The sequence below is a fragment of the Limulus polyphemus genome, unplaced genomic scaffold, assembly GCF_000517525.1.
Source record: "Limulus polyphemus unplaced genomic scaffold, Limulus_polyphemus-2.1.2 Scaffold2218, whole genome shotgun sequence".
Taxonomy (NCBI): Eukaryota; Metazoa; Arthropoda; class Merostomata; order Xiphosura; family Limulidae; genus Limulus; species Limulus polyphemus.
This window is the reverse complement of record NW_013667828.1, coordinates 141,868-158,385: the sequence shown is the minus strand read 5'-3', so window position 1 is coordinate 158,385 and position 16,518 is coordinate 141,868. Positions and strand designations below refer to the sequence as shown.

The 16,518-nt window shown below is 31.3% G+C and overlaps 1 protein-coding gene across 5 annotated transcripts in view; it reads left to right on the top strand.

Annotated features, from left to right (window-relative positions):
- LOC106466310 (RUS1 family protein C16orf58-like) overlaps window positions 1-16,518 on the top strand; it is a 41,243-nt gene that overhangs the window by 21,177 nt on the left and 3,548 nt on the right. For all 5 annotated transcript variants that reach the window (XM_022394285.1, XM_013926581.2, XM_022394283.1 and 2 more), the window contains 6 exons: window positions 642-687; window positions 2,636-2,668; window positions 5,016-5,121; window positions 7,551-7,723; window positions 9,101-9,346; window positions 10,487-10,569. In XM_022394285.1, coding sequence (XP_022249993.1) covers window positions 642-687; window positions 2,636-2,668; window positions 5,016-5,121; window positions 7,551-7,723; window positions 9,101-9,346; window positions 10,487-10,569 — 687 coding nt within the window. The remainder of the gene's footprint in view (window positions 1-641; window positions 688-2,635; window positions 2,669-5,015; window positions 5,122-7,550; window positions 7,724-9,100; window positions 9,347-10,486; window positions 10,570-16,518) is intronic.

Genomic DNA, 16,518 nt, shown 5'->3' with positions numbered 1-16,518 from the left:
TAGTGAGTTGGGCAAATAAATGGCAGATGGGTTTTAATTATAATAAATGCAAGATAATGTGGGCAGGCCCATCGACAGTGTGTGGGGGGGGACAACTGCCGAGGGGCCCGGGCGAATGAAACCTGGTTGTGCCGTAAAGCATCTTTAGGCTATATTTTCATTTAATGATAAACCACAGTTTTTGGCTTTTCTTTGCATATAGACGCTTGATATATTAAGAACGACTGAAATAATAATTTGAGAAATAATTAATACGTATTTGTTACTTTATACATTTAACAGATATTTGTTGTTTCTTTATTAATGTTTTTACACTTATACTGTGAGGTAAAGATGGCTGCTGCTATGATTTTATCTGGTTTATGTGCTCGTTGCTGTCCTAATTTATGATCTTCTTTTTAATAAATTCTTGAAAATGTTAAAAAAAAGACTTAATTTTTAATTCAAGTTTTAGTTTAGGGGATATTCTCCTTAAATTATATGTTATGTGTTAAATGGAGAGAATCACAGTTAAATCTATTAAAGGGCATTTATAAGTGATATGAAACCATACTTTTGTTAATGTAACTTTATACTAAGTAACCTTTTTTTACTTAAGATGTGCTTGATGTTACTTAAATGAATTAAATGTTGTCTTTCAGATGGCACTGGTATGTTAGGAAGGATTCTTTTTGCTTGGGTTCATGGGTAAGCAAAACTTTTGTGTATTTACATTGACAAGTATGGTGTATATTAGTAAATAAGAATCATATGATCCACATCCAGTACAAAACATAATTATCATACTTACAATACCTAAACACAGTACTCAAAAATAGTAATTTATAAAATCTAAATTAAAATCATAGAAATAGTAATTACAATATCTAAATGTAGTAATAAAAGTACAGTAATTATAAAACCATTAATAATTGTAATACTTAAGTATTACCATCAGAAAGATAGTAATTACAGTATCTATAGATAGAAATAATGAAATATACTTACATTTACTCAAGGGAAAACTATCAGGAAGATTACATTTCCTCATGAATTGTTTTTTTATTTAATCCATGCACTGTGTTCACTTTCATTGGTCATAACCAAAGGAATACAGATGGACTTTGCATTCCCGATTGGGAAAGCTAACTAAAAGCATGAAGTTCTTCAAGCAAAGGTTAAATTCCTCAGGAATGTAATATTTCAATCCCTAACCTATATGTACTAATCAGTGATTATAAGACTTAAGTTAACATTAAAGAAATAATTATAATACCAAAATATTACCATATATTATATATAATGGCTGGAGACGGCTTGAATGGGTAATGAAGAAAAACTTTAATATAAGTTTAACATAACAGCTGTTAATTTTAAGTTTTTTTCACTATCAGGGAAATTTAGAGAATTTTGAAATTAGTCAGGTAAATTTGACATTTTAGCAAAAAAAAAGAGTAAGATTTGAAATCTTAGGATTATTGTTTTGAAATATGCTGTAAAATACATGGCTGAAGCAGTATTCTTCACCTTTGCCTTAGTTCTTATGTGTCTTGTCAACACTTTCTGTCTTCAATTATGTATCTTAATACAAGAGTCAAAAAACATGTACACTGAGAATAAACCGAAAGGGATTTGTGCCCCTTGCCTCCTGAGCTATTTTCTTTTCAGCTCACTGCACTAGAATGTTGGTGGATATGTTGCTTTATAATTATACTAACCCTAAAAATTGTGTTTATTTTACATTACAAATATTGACCAATAGAAACAATTCATCATTTTTTCTATGAAGTACAAAAACTAATCAGCATATTGTGTGTGATTTCAATTTCAGGCCAATGTTTGTATACTAATGAATTGATGTTTTGACAATTAAATTTTCTTTTCAGGGCAAAGAATACTCAGAACAGTAGATACCTATTGATTTTATAACTGAGAAAATAGTAAGAAATGGGTAGCAAATAAACAAAACTGGTCGAGTGACTGAATTTTCTTCATATCACAGTGCATATTTCATGGGAACAATTTTAGCTAGGAAATATGGATAAAAGGGCACGTGAGTTATGCACAAGCAAAAAAGCATAAGACCGAAGTACACTTAAATGTTATAGTTAAACAAGATGTTCATCCCTTAACTGCTTTCTGGAATAAGCAAGTGCCATCAACCAACCAAGGTGATATGAAGGTTGAGAAAGATCAGTTGGTTATATACTGTTTTGTATCGTATATACTATGGTTTGTATGATACAAATTTAGAAAGTATACTGTGGTTTATATGGTATAAATGTTAGAAAGTATAGTATGTTTTTGTATGTTGTGTATGGTATATATATGTAGAGAGCACAGTGTGTCCTGTAGGGTATACATTTGGAAAGTATTTAACAGTTTTCTTCAACCTTCCTATATCTGATTTTCATTTTGGGTATTCTCTTTTTGCTGTACTTGACTCGTTGTAGCTCTCATCATCCAGTAGGATAACTGGTGAGAGCTGATTGGTGGTAAAAAATTGTTGAAACATCATTTTATTTATTACATAATTATGTACTTTTCATGGCACATTGTGTTTTTCAGGATGTAGTTAAAGATTGTGTGTTGTAGTTTTTTTATGTGTAGGTTATACATGACCAAATTTAATATATATATATATATTTCCATGTAGGTCTGGTTTGGACTGTGATTGCAAAAAGTGGAGGTAAGTTAATATAAATTTTATTTAAACTTCTCTAGTGGGTTTTTTTTTAATTTCATTAATCAATCAGATTTTTACTCAGTTTTTAACTAGAGCATAAAAAAATCTGCTTTTGTTCACAATATTTAGGACATTAGGTAGCAGTACACATTATGTAAGTGTTATTGTCAATTAATATGATTCCCTTGGTGGATAGAGCACGGATAACCCACTGTGTTGGTTTGTGTTAAAAATCAAATGAAATGATGTGTTGATACCTAATGCTTGATCACATAGTTTCTATTTTCACATTTCTCCTAGTTAGTTTATTATGAAGCTCAAAATAAATTCCATCTAGTTAGTACATTATGGAACTTAGGATGTATCACAGACCACAGACATTTCAAACATGTGGCATTATAACAATAGTATCTTTTAAAGTATAAGTTTGTTTTAGTCAATTTATGATTTATAATACTTACTACAAAACACAGCTGGTTTGTACACCAATACTCGTGATCCACGTAACAGTTAACCTAAAAGCCATTTTTATACATATGTTATATTAAGCCTAACAACATCATATGTTAGGCCACATTTAAAAAAAAATAGTGCAATAAAATATTATCTAAAGCTTTAAAGCTAATATAAGTATACTGTATTTATCTTACTATATTTTATTCATAAACTTATCTTTGTCCTCCTTTTATTAGTTTATGTAACGTGGACTGAAAGAAAAGCATTACATCTTCAACTCCATCCAAGTGTGAAATGTAATTCTGAGGTGTATGTGATAGCCTCGCATTACAAATCTCACGAGTTCTTTTTAATCAGAAAATTAATTCCCAAAGCAGCTTCAGTTGAAAAGATAAACATGGGGGAAGTTCATTGCAAATAATATAAAGCCATTAGTAATGCAGTAAGAAATTTTACAATCTCGTGACACTACATAAGGGAGAAAGGTAGATCTGTGGCAAATAGATTGCAAGAAAGAAAATAATCCCAGTTTTCATAAATTATAATTATGATTTTATTATCTGCAAAAACTTGAAAATTGTAAGACAAAACATGCCAATAGTTGAATTTTACATTTGAAATCACCAACGTAAAAAATTCACTGTTTTCCAAATATTTTAGCTAAACAGAAGTCTCCAGTGAAAGAAAAGGCTACATATTTGTGGCTTAGGTTTGACCACTGATGTACCTCAATGGCACAGCAGTATGTCTGCAGACTTACAATGCTAGAAACTGGATTTTATTACTCATGGTGGGCACAGCATAGATAGGCAGTTGTGTAGCTTTGTGCTTAACTACAAACAAACAGACTTTCCACTGATAAACTATATTTGCACAAATGGGAAATTTAATGATTTCTACCCTCTGAATGGTAATTACAACAGAGGGCAAAAATGTAAAATTAGAGCTTGCACTTTCTATTTTTTAATTGTTTTCATCCAAAACAAATGTTAATACAACTTATATCAAAATAAAATTCTAAATCTCAATGTTTAAGCTATAGTTTTATTTTGGAGGTAATTTGAGAGGATATATCTCTCAATTTTTCAAAACTAGATGTCATTTTGCCCCTGTACATACCTGAGGTACTGGGCTGGAAATGGTTAAAATGGATCTCTTCTAGTTATTCCACCATGGGGCTTAAAATGGATCCCTCTTTCTAAGTCCAATAGGGTCAAATTGACCATCCATGTATAGAGTTAGGGTAGAGAAAATAACAGATAAATTATAAAGTTTTACTGAAAATGAAAACAAAAATTTTAAATGTATTTAGGAGTTTTTAGATATTACACAAATGAAATTTGAGATTTTTAAGATGAAGAAAGGTATTTTTAATCTTCACATGAAAATCACTTTGCACACAGACTAATAAAAAAATATATATTCGACATATTCATGGACAAATCTTTTTTTTAGTTTATTAAAAATACTTCACTAAAAATATGATTTTTTTGTATGTGACTTATAATGTTTACTAAAAGTGTGCCAAATTTTGTGAAGATATACTTACTATATTAAAAGTTAGTAGTATCAAAACTATAAAGACTTTAAATGAGTACAAAGAGATCAAGAGCCCGCGAGGAGAGAATTAAGAACAAATAAAAAACAAAGTACCAGAACTGGAATTAAAATGAACATGTGGTGTTTTATGTCTTGCTAAAAATTCATCATCAGATTTATAAGTGCCCCTGGTGGCTTGGTCCATAGAATGTTGTTGGATAGGAAATAGCCAGTAGTTTTAGTTAATTAGGACCTTTTCAGATTAATATCTAAATTGTCCAATAACTGCTTGCCTTAAAGATTGTTTTTGATCTTTTCAAAACTTAAAATTTTATGTAAATCTATGTAATTTTAGGTTGTTTGCTGATGTGTTGAATGATGCAGCAATATTCCTAGATCTCGTATCCCAGTATTTTCACAATTACTTCACATTTATCATGTGTGTGTCGTCTGTAAGTAAGGTAAGATAGGTGTTTGTATATGACAACTATTGTAATAATGTTGGTCATTGTAATTCTGTTCATTGATTTATATTCGTTATTATGTTTCTATTCATTAAAACTTGTTAATTTCTTAACATAAAATATACCTAAACCAATGTAAAAGAATTTAGTTTTCTAAATAACCTCTAGAGGAAGCTGTCAGCAAAACTTCTGAGATAGTTAAAACTCAAAGTACCTTTTGATATTTTTGATAGTTATATAGCTTTTCTATTGTTCTGAAAAACATTTTCTAAAAGCTTGCATAGTTATATAATATCAAGTAATTGTTTAATTTCTTACTAGAGGGCACTGTATATCAGTACTAACATTCGTAGCAATAAGCATAATTTATCACTAGAGTACGCTGGATATCAGTACTGACATTCATAGCAGTAAGCATAATTTATCATTAGAGAGTGCTAGCAGTTACAAAGTTCTTTTCATACAGTTCACTATCACCAAGGATCCACAAATTGAATCCTGTTAATTTTATGATTTAGGCCTATTACAACATTCATTCTAAAGAGCTGACCAAAAATATTGGGTTATATCACTCAAGTTTTTATATCAAACGTATAAGGAACTCCTTTAGTAACTACAGTATGATATTGAAAGTCATGGACCCACAAATAAAATGCCAATGATGTTCATATGGACCCCATCTCTAATTCTATGGATTAAAAAACAAAAGTTTTAGAATTAGCTACATATTAGCTCAGTTTAATAATTGTTTTAAAATGGCTAACCACATACAGATATCTTAGCCAACAAATTCTTGATATTGTTAAAAATTAAAGGAAAATATAAGTTTAATTTTTAAAAAATAAATGAATAGTCTGTCTTATTTTACACCCTTTTTGTAGTTCAGATCTGTTTTCACCACTGGTAATACCAAGACCCCAATCTCTACAGGTCTTCCTGTGGTCACGGGTCAAAGGCCGTGTCATAGTGTTTGTAGACACTCATTCAAAATTCTGTTTAACTACTATTTTATGAATGTATGTGAATAAGTATAGTATCAAATTATAATATTATACATTGGTTAATTTCTTAATTTAAAAGTAAATATTTAAAAAATTCCTAAATATCAATTTTTGTGTTCCATGTGGGTATGTTGAATATAGCATTTGTTCAAATTAGATGTTTGTGATGTCCAAATACAAAGTCTATAGTTTCTTATGAATTAGGAACTCAAATTACCAATATTGACAAGCTAGAATATAAAATAAGAACCTCTCATCTTTTCTATTTGCTGAGATATCGCTACATTTACTGAATCAAACATGGTGCCCTGCCAACTTCTGTCCATTTTGGAAAGACTTGACTATTTCTGTCTATGACGTGAATAGCCAATCGAAAGCTCAGAATGTCCCCCTAGTGGCTTTCTGAGCCTTTTTTCAAATATGCGGATGGCAAACTCATTCTTTTGTTGCTAGACTTCAAACGGTAAGGTAAGGTGAGCTCGAAATTACATATATTTTAGACCCAAATACAGCTTAGTTACTAAGCTTGGTAAATTATAGTGGAATTCTGTGGTATTGATATAGTAATGTATGATTTTTGGTTATTTTAAAATATATATACATATATAAAACTTCAAAAAGTTATTTCGTTTCACATCCTCCACATGCAAAATTTCATAAGGCTTAGCAACCTATGGCTAGCAGCATATATAAAACGTAAAAAAGTAATTTCGTTTCACATCCTCCACGTGCAAAATTTCATAAGGCTTAGCAACCTATGACTAGCAGCATATATAAAACTTAAAAAAGTTATTTCGTTTCACATCCTCCACGTGCAAAATTTCATAAGGCTTAGCAACCTATGGCTAGCAGCAAACAAGTTTATAGTTCGTAACTAGAAGAGATAGTTGTCTGCTTTACTTTTTTATGTGTTAATAAAAATAACTGAATTTTAAGAACTTATTTTGAATATTAATAATGTATGTACATATATAATGTACTAAAACTGAAATGTGACTGTATTTAACAAAATATTAGTCCACTAAGACACAGCCAAGACAGGTCACTTTGTAAAGGCCAGTTTTATATTTTTGGATACACTAACATGAGTGCACGTGAGTAATCAAAATTACTTTGCATGTTGGATAATCAACATTCTGAAATAAAAAATTGTATGGGAAAATCTTTAGTTAAAAAAACCTGATATTTTGTGTACAAAAGTCTTGTAACTTTTACCAATAACCTATAAAATTTTGTAATGATATGCATATATTATTAAAAAGTATAATTACTCTCCTGGATACTTTTGTGGTTAGGAGCTAGGTGTATCCCACCCAGCCCATAATGGAAGGGTTAACTAAAAAGATATGGAATAGTAATGACACTATGTTTCAGAACTTGTAGTTATGAAAATGGGAATTAATTTACCCTCTCTAACTTTTACAGTCTGTTGTTGGCATAGCAGGAGGAGCTACTAGAGCAGCATTAACACAACATCAAGCTCGGAGGAACAACATGGCTGATGTTTCTGCTAAAGATAACAGCCAAGAGACACTAGTTAACCTCAGTGCGCTTATCTGCAGCCTACTGATCTTACCTGTTGTGTCAGGAAATGATAGGTGATGTACTTTCTTGTATTTGAGCTCCTCTCACTACATGATTTACCTGCTAATTTTGCCATATCTAGTGCATTGTCTTGTACTCAATCTTCTCTTGTAGTGGTGTTAGGAAGGTTAAGTGGAATTATTTAGAAGCTACATGTACTAACAAGATGATGTGCTAATATCTAGTGTATAGTCTTGTACTTGATCTTCTCTTGCAGTGGTGTTAGGAGCGTTAAATGGAATTATTTAGAAGGTACATGTACTAACAAGATGATGTGCTATTATTTGAAATGGTGATGTTGGTTGGACTTTCATGTGGATATGTATTAAATTATTAATGTATAACCTCTACATCATACCAATGTTGTTGGTCTTTCCTGGATATATATATATGTATATATATCAAACTAATAAGTATAACTTTTACATCATACCAGTGTTGTTGGTGGTCTTTTTTGGATATATATATATATGTATATATATATCAAACTAATAATATATAACTTTTACATCATACCAGTGTAGTTGGTCTTTCCTGGATATATATATATATATATATATCAAACTAATAATGTATAACTTTTACATCATACCAGTGTAGTTGGTACATGATCTTTTCTGTTTTAATGGTTTACACATCTGGAGTGTATTGGCTTTTGTATAGGACTTTTTTGCTGAAATTTCTTAATTCACTTAGCAAAACAATATTCTGTTAATAACATTGCTAGTTTGACCCGCAAATTATTACTGTTGTTGAGTGATCGTCATAAGATTACGAGTTTGAAACAAATTCATTGTCATGATGTAACGTTACAGTTTGAAAATATATTTTTCAACATATTACCTATCTAATAAAAGAATAAATTTGTTTACACTGAAGATAAGCTTAATCCTTTTAGAATATAAAATTGTGATAAGTAATGAATTTGTTTCAAAGTGTGTACAATAATAGTGCACTAAATATTGTTGAATATTATATTTTATAACAGTGTTTTGACAAATCATCGAAATTAAGTGAATTGGACTAATATCAATGAAATAAATTTTTCCATGTTATGAAATAAGAATACAGAATTTAAAATGGAAAATGTTTTATAATTACATGAAAGAAGGAAACATCAGAAGATATTCTCCTTCTAGTATAGTTGTCACTTTAAATGCAAGTTCATACTGAAATTTTAAATATTTTGATATGTGAGAGAAATTAATTTTAAAAAATTTGTGTAAAATCCTTATATGTATATTAGCATTTTAAGAGGAATTCATATAACCTAAAACTTCAGGTATAGCTTATAAAATAAATTAAGAAATACTTTTTATTGGAAGAAGATGGACAAAACATAAGATTCCATACACTTCGTGGTTACAGTATTTGTTTTTGTTTTAATGCAGCCTAATTTGGACATTATTTCTACTTTTTACTACCATCCACCTGTATGCCAACTACTGTGCTGTTACTGCTGTTGTTATGGAAACCTTCAACATCACTCGTTATCAGGTTGTTGTGTCACATTACTTGAAAACAGGGGAGTTGTTATCTGTACCAAAAGCTAACAGCTGCGAAAGTGTGTGGCTCCAAGCATGGCCAGAAAAAGTCAAAATATTCCTTGGTTCATCTTTGAAAGTTGCTGTAGTGAGGTATGGTATCTTTGAAAGTTTCTATACTGAAGTATGTTACTTTAAAAAGTTGCTGTAGTGAGATATGTTACCTATGAAAGTTTCTATGCTGAAGTACGTTATCTTCAAAAGTCATTGTAGTGAGGTATATTATCTATGGAAGTTGCTATAATAAAGTACAGAGAACCTCGTCATTAAGGGCACCCTTCTGTCTGCATCCAAATGCCCTCTATAGCAAGGTGCCCTTAATATAAAAAATAAGTCATGCAAAGCTGGATTCCATAATGACTGTACTAAACTTCTGGATTTTATTCCCCCTCCCCCACCTCATTTTGTTTGGTGTATGCAGGACACAGGTGTTTACGAGTTGCACATTGTAATGACATGTAGCATTGTCAAGAGCTGGTCTCAGAGGGTGGATTAGTTATGCCCTTTTTTCTTTATTATTGGTCACGAAGTACTTCTCTTCAGAGTTTGAACTGCTAAACATTTCACATTTATTTTACTGTCAACAACTGAAGTAGAAATCTGCTGAAAATAAAACAACAAATCACTGTTTACGTAACACCGAAAGCATGTGGTCAGAAATAAGCTGGTTTGACCCCCTGCTCTGAGAATAAGATGTGGAATTTATCAGCTTATGTATCCTACAATGATAATTCCCCAGAGTAAAAAGATTGCATTTTAAATCTGTAAAAACTTTTATTACGGTATATGTTTGGAGCCGATCCAATAAACATTGCAAGTGTTTCAATATTGGTCATCTTTCTGGGATGTTTGAAATTTAGAGGTGTACCATACAAGCATACAAAGATAACTGCCTGCTTTATTGAGTGCCCTTAATGGTGCTATGCCCATTATTTCAAGGTTCTACTGGGTGTTATCTTCAAAAGTCACTGTAGTCAGGCATATTGTCTTTGAAATTTGCTGGAATAAGATATTGTTGACAGTTAAACTTGTGATCTATTAAACAATTTCAGAGGATAATAATTTTATTAATTAAAGAGTGAAGGTTTTTTTTAGGAAATGTAAGAATACACTTGAGTAATTTAAAACCATTTTTTATGTTGATATAAATATATTACTATTAAATTAATCTATCATTTTAGTGATTAACCTATGTAGTTAACAGTATTGTTGTTTTTTGAACTTTTAATTAAGCCCTCAAGAACTGGTTCTTTTAAAGAAAATTTATCAGAATGCCTCTTATTTGTTGACCTTGAAAGAAAGAAGAAATGGCAAAGGTAACATCAGATCCTATGTACTAGCTCACAAACTATTAATTATATTATGATAAAACAAAAAACAAACAAACAATATTTGTAATTAAAACAGAAATATAAAAATGCACAAGTGGAATAGTTAAAATAGGTTTAACTATTTACTGGCCTTTTCACTCTTCTCTTTCAAATGCAATCTTATTCTCTGGCTACTAAATAGAGCCTACAAACTTACCTCATCCTATTTAGCCCTTCACAAAGAAATACTTCCATACAAAACATTCTCTTTCAAAACTGCTACCCTATGCATTTCTTGGAGAAAATAACTTCCTCATTCCTAACTAATTTGTTTGTCAAACCACCAAAGATACCCACTGTACCCAAACTTCCGTTAAACACCTGCTTACCATATCTCGGGAGACAGGGCTCCCTTATCACGAAACAGTTGAAAAAGTTATATAACATTTACTGTCCCAACATTGACCTGAAAATCATTGTGAAACCTAACTTTAAACTGAAAATTTTTTTATGATACATAGATCGTTTGCTGACTGCCCATTTCTCACACCTCATCTACTTGTACACGTGCAGAGACTGTAAGGCTTACTATATTGGTGAAACCAAATGTCACCTTAAAGTACAAGCATGTGAACACATAGGCATATCTATAAAAACTGAAAGTAAGGTTACAAATCTTTCCAATTCCACTATCTATCAACACAGTGCAGAAATAGGACATCCGATTTCTCTCAAACATTCAAATTCTTTCAACAGCCAAACACAGTATTGAACTTCTTATAAAAGAAAACTCTTCTCTCATTCCTAAATAACACACAGTCTTCACTGGATTTAAAACTATTTTAACTATTTCATGATGGAATTATGACGATTCTGAAATGTCTAATAAATGCTTCCTATTGTGGCACACGTTTTGTTTTATCATTAAGCTAAGTTTTCCGAAAAATGAGTTGATTACTATTATATTTATTTATTTAAAGGAAAATTATGTTTAGGTGTTGATTTTAATAGCCTATCTAGCTATAAATCAGTTTATTAAAATATGCTACATCAATATATAAAAAATTTACTTGCAAAAGTTCAAGATGTTTAACCTGTCTGGCAGCCATGGAGTTTCAGGATGTAGCACTGTGTAACTGTGTAAGGTAGATAATATAATTTACTTATTAACTTGTGGACTTAAATATGTAGAACAAAAAACTAATCCTTTTCATCTAAGGATTAACCTACATAGATTGCAAAGTAATAAGGGTTTTCCTCATTTGATAGAAATAAATCATTTTAATAAATATCCATTTAATAATGTAAAAATTGCTATACAAATTTCTTAACAAAAAGAGAAGAATATCATATTCTGAAAGAAAAAACTCTTTACCCTTATGGATTAAATCAGGACTTTCAAAATGAAACTGCTGAAATTATAAGTAAATATTCCTGTATCAGAAATTTATTTCAAATAAATATTTGTAGAAATAAAATAAAAATAGAAAGAAATGGATTGATTTTGTTAATCTGGTGAAATTTATAATAAAACATATTTGAATTAACAAATGCAAAACTCAAATATCTGTCAAACTTTGAGTTTGAAAATACCCATGTTAAAGACTTAATTACAGATCTAATTAAACTTAGGTTAAAATGGAATCGTATATCTATGCTTCCTTCAGTGAAGAAAAAAAAAAAAGAGAAATTTTATGATGATTTATATTTACTTTCCCTGTTCCATAAAAGTATTCAAGAAGATATTTTCCCCATAAAATCGTTTCAACTAAGGGTCAGTTTTAAATATAATAAACCTATGGGTCCTCTTCTCTTTAACTATAAAAAAAATCATTTAAGAATTTAATCAAATAGAATTTGACAACTTACCTTGTAACTGTAATAATAGTGTTTTTAAAGATATCTTTCACAATCTTATATGTACAGGAATTTAGAAGTTGTCAAAGAGAAATAATTACAATCAGTATTAAAGAAAGGTCATTATATCGAATTTTAAAACACACAAAAAGTATGAAATCTTAAAAGACTTAGAAAAACATTTTGATGATTATATTCTTAAAATAAATAAACAATCCTATTATATTTTATTAATTCCATAAAGAATCAATTAAGAACCTTAAACTTATCTCAATATAAATTAGATATTTATTTCAATTTCTTTAAAAATAAAATAAATTAAAAAACAATTTATTATTACCCCGACTGTTAAAGCTGGATGTAATTTTGGTTTATTTGTAAAAAAATATGCAAAAATTTTTCTTTGTGAAATTAATACAAGAAGTACTTTAAAGAAAAATAACGTTATTACTAATTTAAAGAAAGCTATTAAAAATGGAATATCCATACAGGTTATTCTTCTACGAATTTACCATTTTTATATGCAATTCCAAAATTGCATAAAAATCCTGTGAAGTTCAGATTTATTACTAATTCTTTAAATACAGTCACTAAATCTGTTTCCATAGTACTTAACAATATTCTAGATGTCTTGTTTGAAAAAATAAAAAACAGTCTACAAATAACCAGAATAATTATTTTTGAATTATTAAAAATAACATTCCAGTTTTGGAATGTTTAAATAATTTAAATTCTTCAAAAACTGCCAGTCCTATATTTACATATGATTTTACTACATTGTATACTAAAATATACCTAAGATATTTAATCAGAGTTTCAATAATTTGTTTGATAACTTTATAAATAATGAAGTAACTATACCCAAATTTAAGTTTACTAAAATTTGGTGTAAAAATATACTCCATTTCTCTATTTATAAGTTATATTGCATTTATAACAAGTATATAAGGAAACATGGGGTATTCCATTGGGAACGAATTTCTCTTAAAATATGGTCAACCTGTATCTGTTCATTTATGAAGCAGACTTTAAATCCTAACTTATACATTTACACTATCCATTACATGGGTGAGTTAATATTGCTAAATAATATGAATTTTACATCAAATTTAATATATCCAACAGAACTTACAATAGAAAGAAGTAACAACAGTAATAATAATGAGGTCCATGCTAATTATATAGATTTGGACATTACTTTTATAGAAGGTACAGTGCAGTCGACTATTTTTGATAAAAGAAGATAATTTAATTATCCAATTCTTGATCTATCCACACCCAATAGTCTTATTCTGTGTATCATGTTAAAAGGTAATATTATATCTCAACTAAAATGGTTCTTAATAGTATGTAATAACTAATTTTTTTATGGATAATGTTCTATTATTACAAAATAAACTGAAAGATAATGGCTATAAAGACAGGCAATTGAAGAAATGCCTTACTTTATTTTCTAATAAATACAAAAAATATGTTATAAACTAAACTATCGATTAAGGAAAATATCTTATAAAAAAATAAAATAAAGGGGGGAGTTAGTTTGTTTGGAAATAAGCACAAAGCTACACAATGGGCTATCTATGCTCTGCCCACCACGGGTATTGAAACCCGGTTTTTTGAGTTCGCAGACATACCGCTGTGCCACTGGGGGGCGGGAGTTAGTTACTTTAGCTTTTAAGTAACTAATAGCAATTTGTCAAGTAGTTTTATTCAGTATAACTGGGACAGAAAGACTAACCTCAAGTAGCTGGGCTTGTCTCAGCATTCCCATGTTATACTTGAATAAATCTTCAGGAGAAAGGGAGGAGGTTGGGAGTAAGAACTTTTAAGGTAGGGTGTAAAGTTCTATTTAATATCTTTTTGTAAGGGTGGAAGTTAGGAGTTTCATTAGTAGAAATATTAAGGTGGCTTCATTTTAATTCATTTCTACTTTAAGAAATTTAAGTGTAACTGCCTTTCCACAACTGGCTATAGGCAATGAAAGGCAGTAGAAGCTGAGACGGGGCAGGTGTAAGCACTTGGCTTCGTATCCTTATTTGATTGATTTTTTATGATTTTTCCATGATGGCTGACTAGATTGACTTTGGCATTTGGATTTTGTCTGATAGATGGGATATCCCCAATGCATTTGGGTGCTATTACCACAGACATTATTCATTATGACAATAAGTTGACAACCTGGACCGATAAGGGTAATGCAATATTTTATTCATTATTGTTTTATAGGGATGATTTAATTGCCTATAAACAATTAATGTAATCAATAGTTTGTGAGCTATTTAATTATATAGATAGATATATCACCAGGAAAGCATCCAGTGGTCTTACAGAAACACCACACAGTGAGCAGTAAAGTATACAAATATAGTGCTAGGATATAAAAGTCAGCATACCTGACCATGCAACACCCGCCACTAGGTGGGATTCTGAAATAAGATGAATAAGCAATGATAAAAGTGAAAATAAAATAATATGATGACTTACCTCAGTCACAGGTGAACAGATATGTGTAGAATTGCCACAGGAGGAAGACAATATCTGTCCGAGGAAGAAACAGAAAAGTTGTGCAGAGAAGGAGTGACGAAAGTATAGGGAGTTGTCCACATACCAGCCTGAATGATTTCCTCCAAATGACAGATTTAGATGGTGAATTAGGTGTGAAGAAACAATATGTAGATGGCAACCGGCCAGCGATACATCCATATACACCAGGTGTAGGAGTTGACAAACCCAACCCGTGAGCATAATAGGAGAACGAGTAGGGGGAAACTGGAATGCCATGGAACAATGAGACAAGTACAAGCCAAACAACAAAACAGGGAATGAACTGGACAAAGGAGATGATCTGGGAAGGAATGGTGAATTTGGATAACAGAAAACATATGAGGAATGGTAAAGGATGGCATAAAAATCATAACAACAAAGACCACATTGCCAGTAGTAAACAGGACAGAAGAACCAGCAGAGTACAACAAGGTTTGGTCTGGATAAGGGAAAAGACCCAGAAGATCAGTCAAATCAGAAGTTAGGCATATAAAAGAGACCCAATCTTGACTGAAAGCATCATATCTCCCCAGCTAAAGGGTGGGGAACTTAAGACTAAAAGGAATAAAGTGTGGCATACCAGTGAATGGGAAACACATACAAGTATGCAGGGAATGAACTGGACAAAGGAGATGATCCGAAAACGAATGGAAGGAATGGTGAATTCTGATAACAAAAAACATACGAGGAATGGTAAAGGATGGCATAAAAATCAGAACAACAAAGACTGCATTGCCAGGAGTAAACAGAACAGAAGAAACAGCAGAGTACAACAAGGTTTGGTCTGGATGATAGCAAAAAAAAAACCAGAAGATGAGTCAAATCAGAAGTTAGGCATATATAAGAAGACCCCTCTGATCTTGACTGAAAGCATCTGTCTCTCCAAATGAAGGGTGAGGAACTGAAGACTATAAGGAAGAAAGTGTGGGATACTAGTGAATGGGAAACACGTACAAATATCCAGCGTTCCCAGTTGAGAACACACTCACAGAAAAACATGAGAATGAAGAGACCACTCTGAGGAGAACCTGGTGGGGAGGCAATAAGAGATCAGCCACAAGAATCAGAACTTGGGGAACATGGCTCACCAGAATAGTCACGTCAAGGTCATTGGCCCAGTACATGAAATCCAGGGTCTGACAAGACACAGATCGGTACGTGGTTCCTCCCTTCTCGGTGATAAAGCGGATGATAGTGAAATTGCAGAAAGAACCCAAATCATTCTCTCCTGCCAGAAAGGATACAGAGTCCAATAAACTGCCAAGATATCAGGATGTGGTTATGGAGAGTGGCCTCAGCTGACCACCTACCCCAAAACTCAGGGGAATCGAGGACAATGGGATGGTCCAAGTGATCGTGAGGGAAGTTCTACTGGTTGAGTTGTGTCCTACCCAAGGGAATAAGCACTTCCAAGGAAGGCCACATTCCAAAAGAGAGAGAACTCGATATCCTGGAGCCAAAGAGGAGGAGGTTGGGCTCAACCAAAAAAAGTAATACAACCCCCAAATGCATAATATAATGTGAGTGGTAGTAAAGGACTTCTCCAACCAGAAA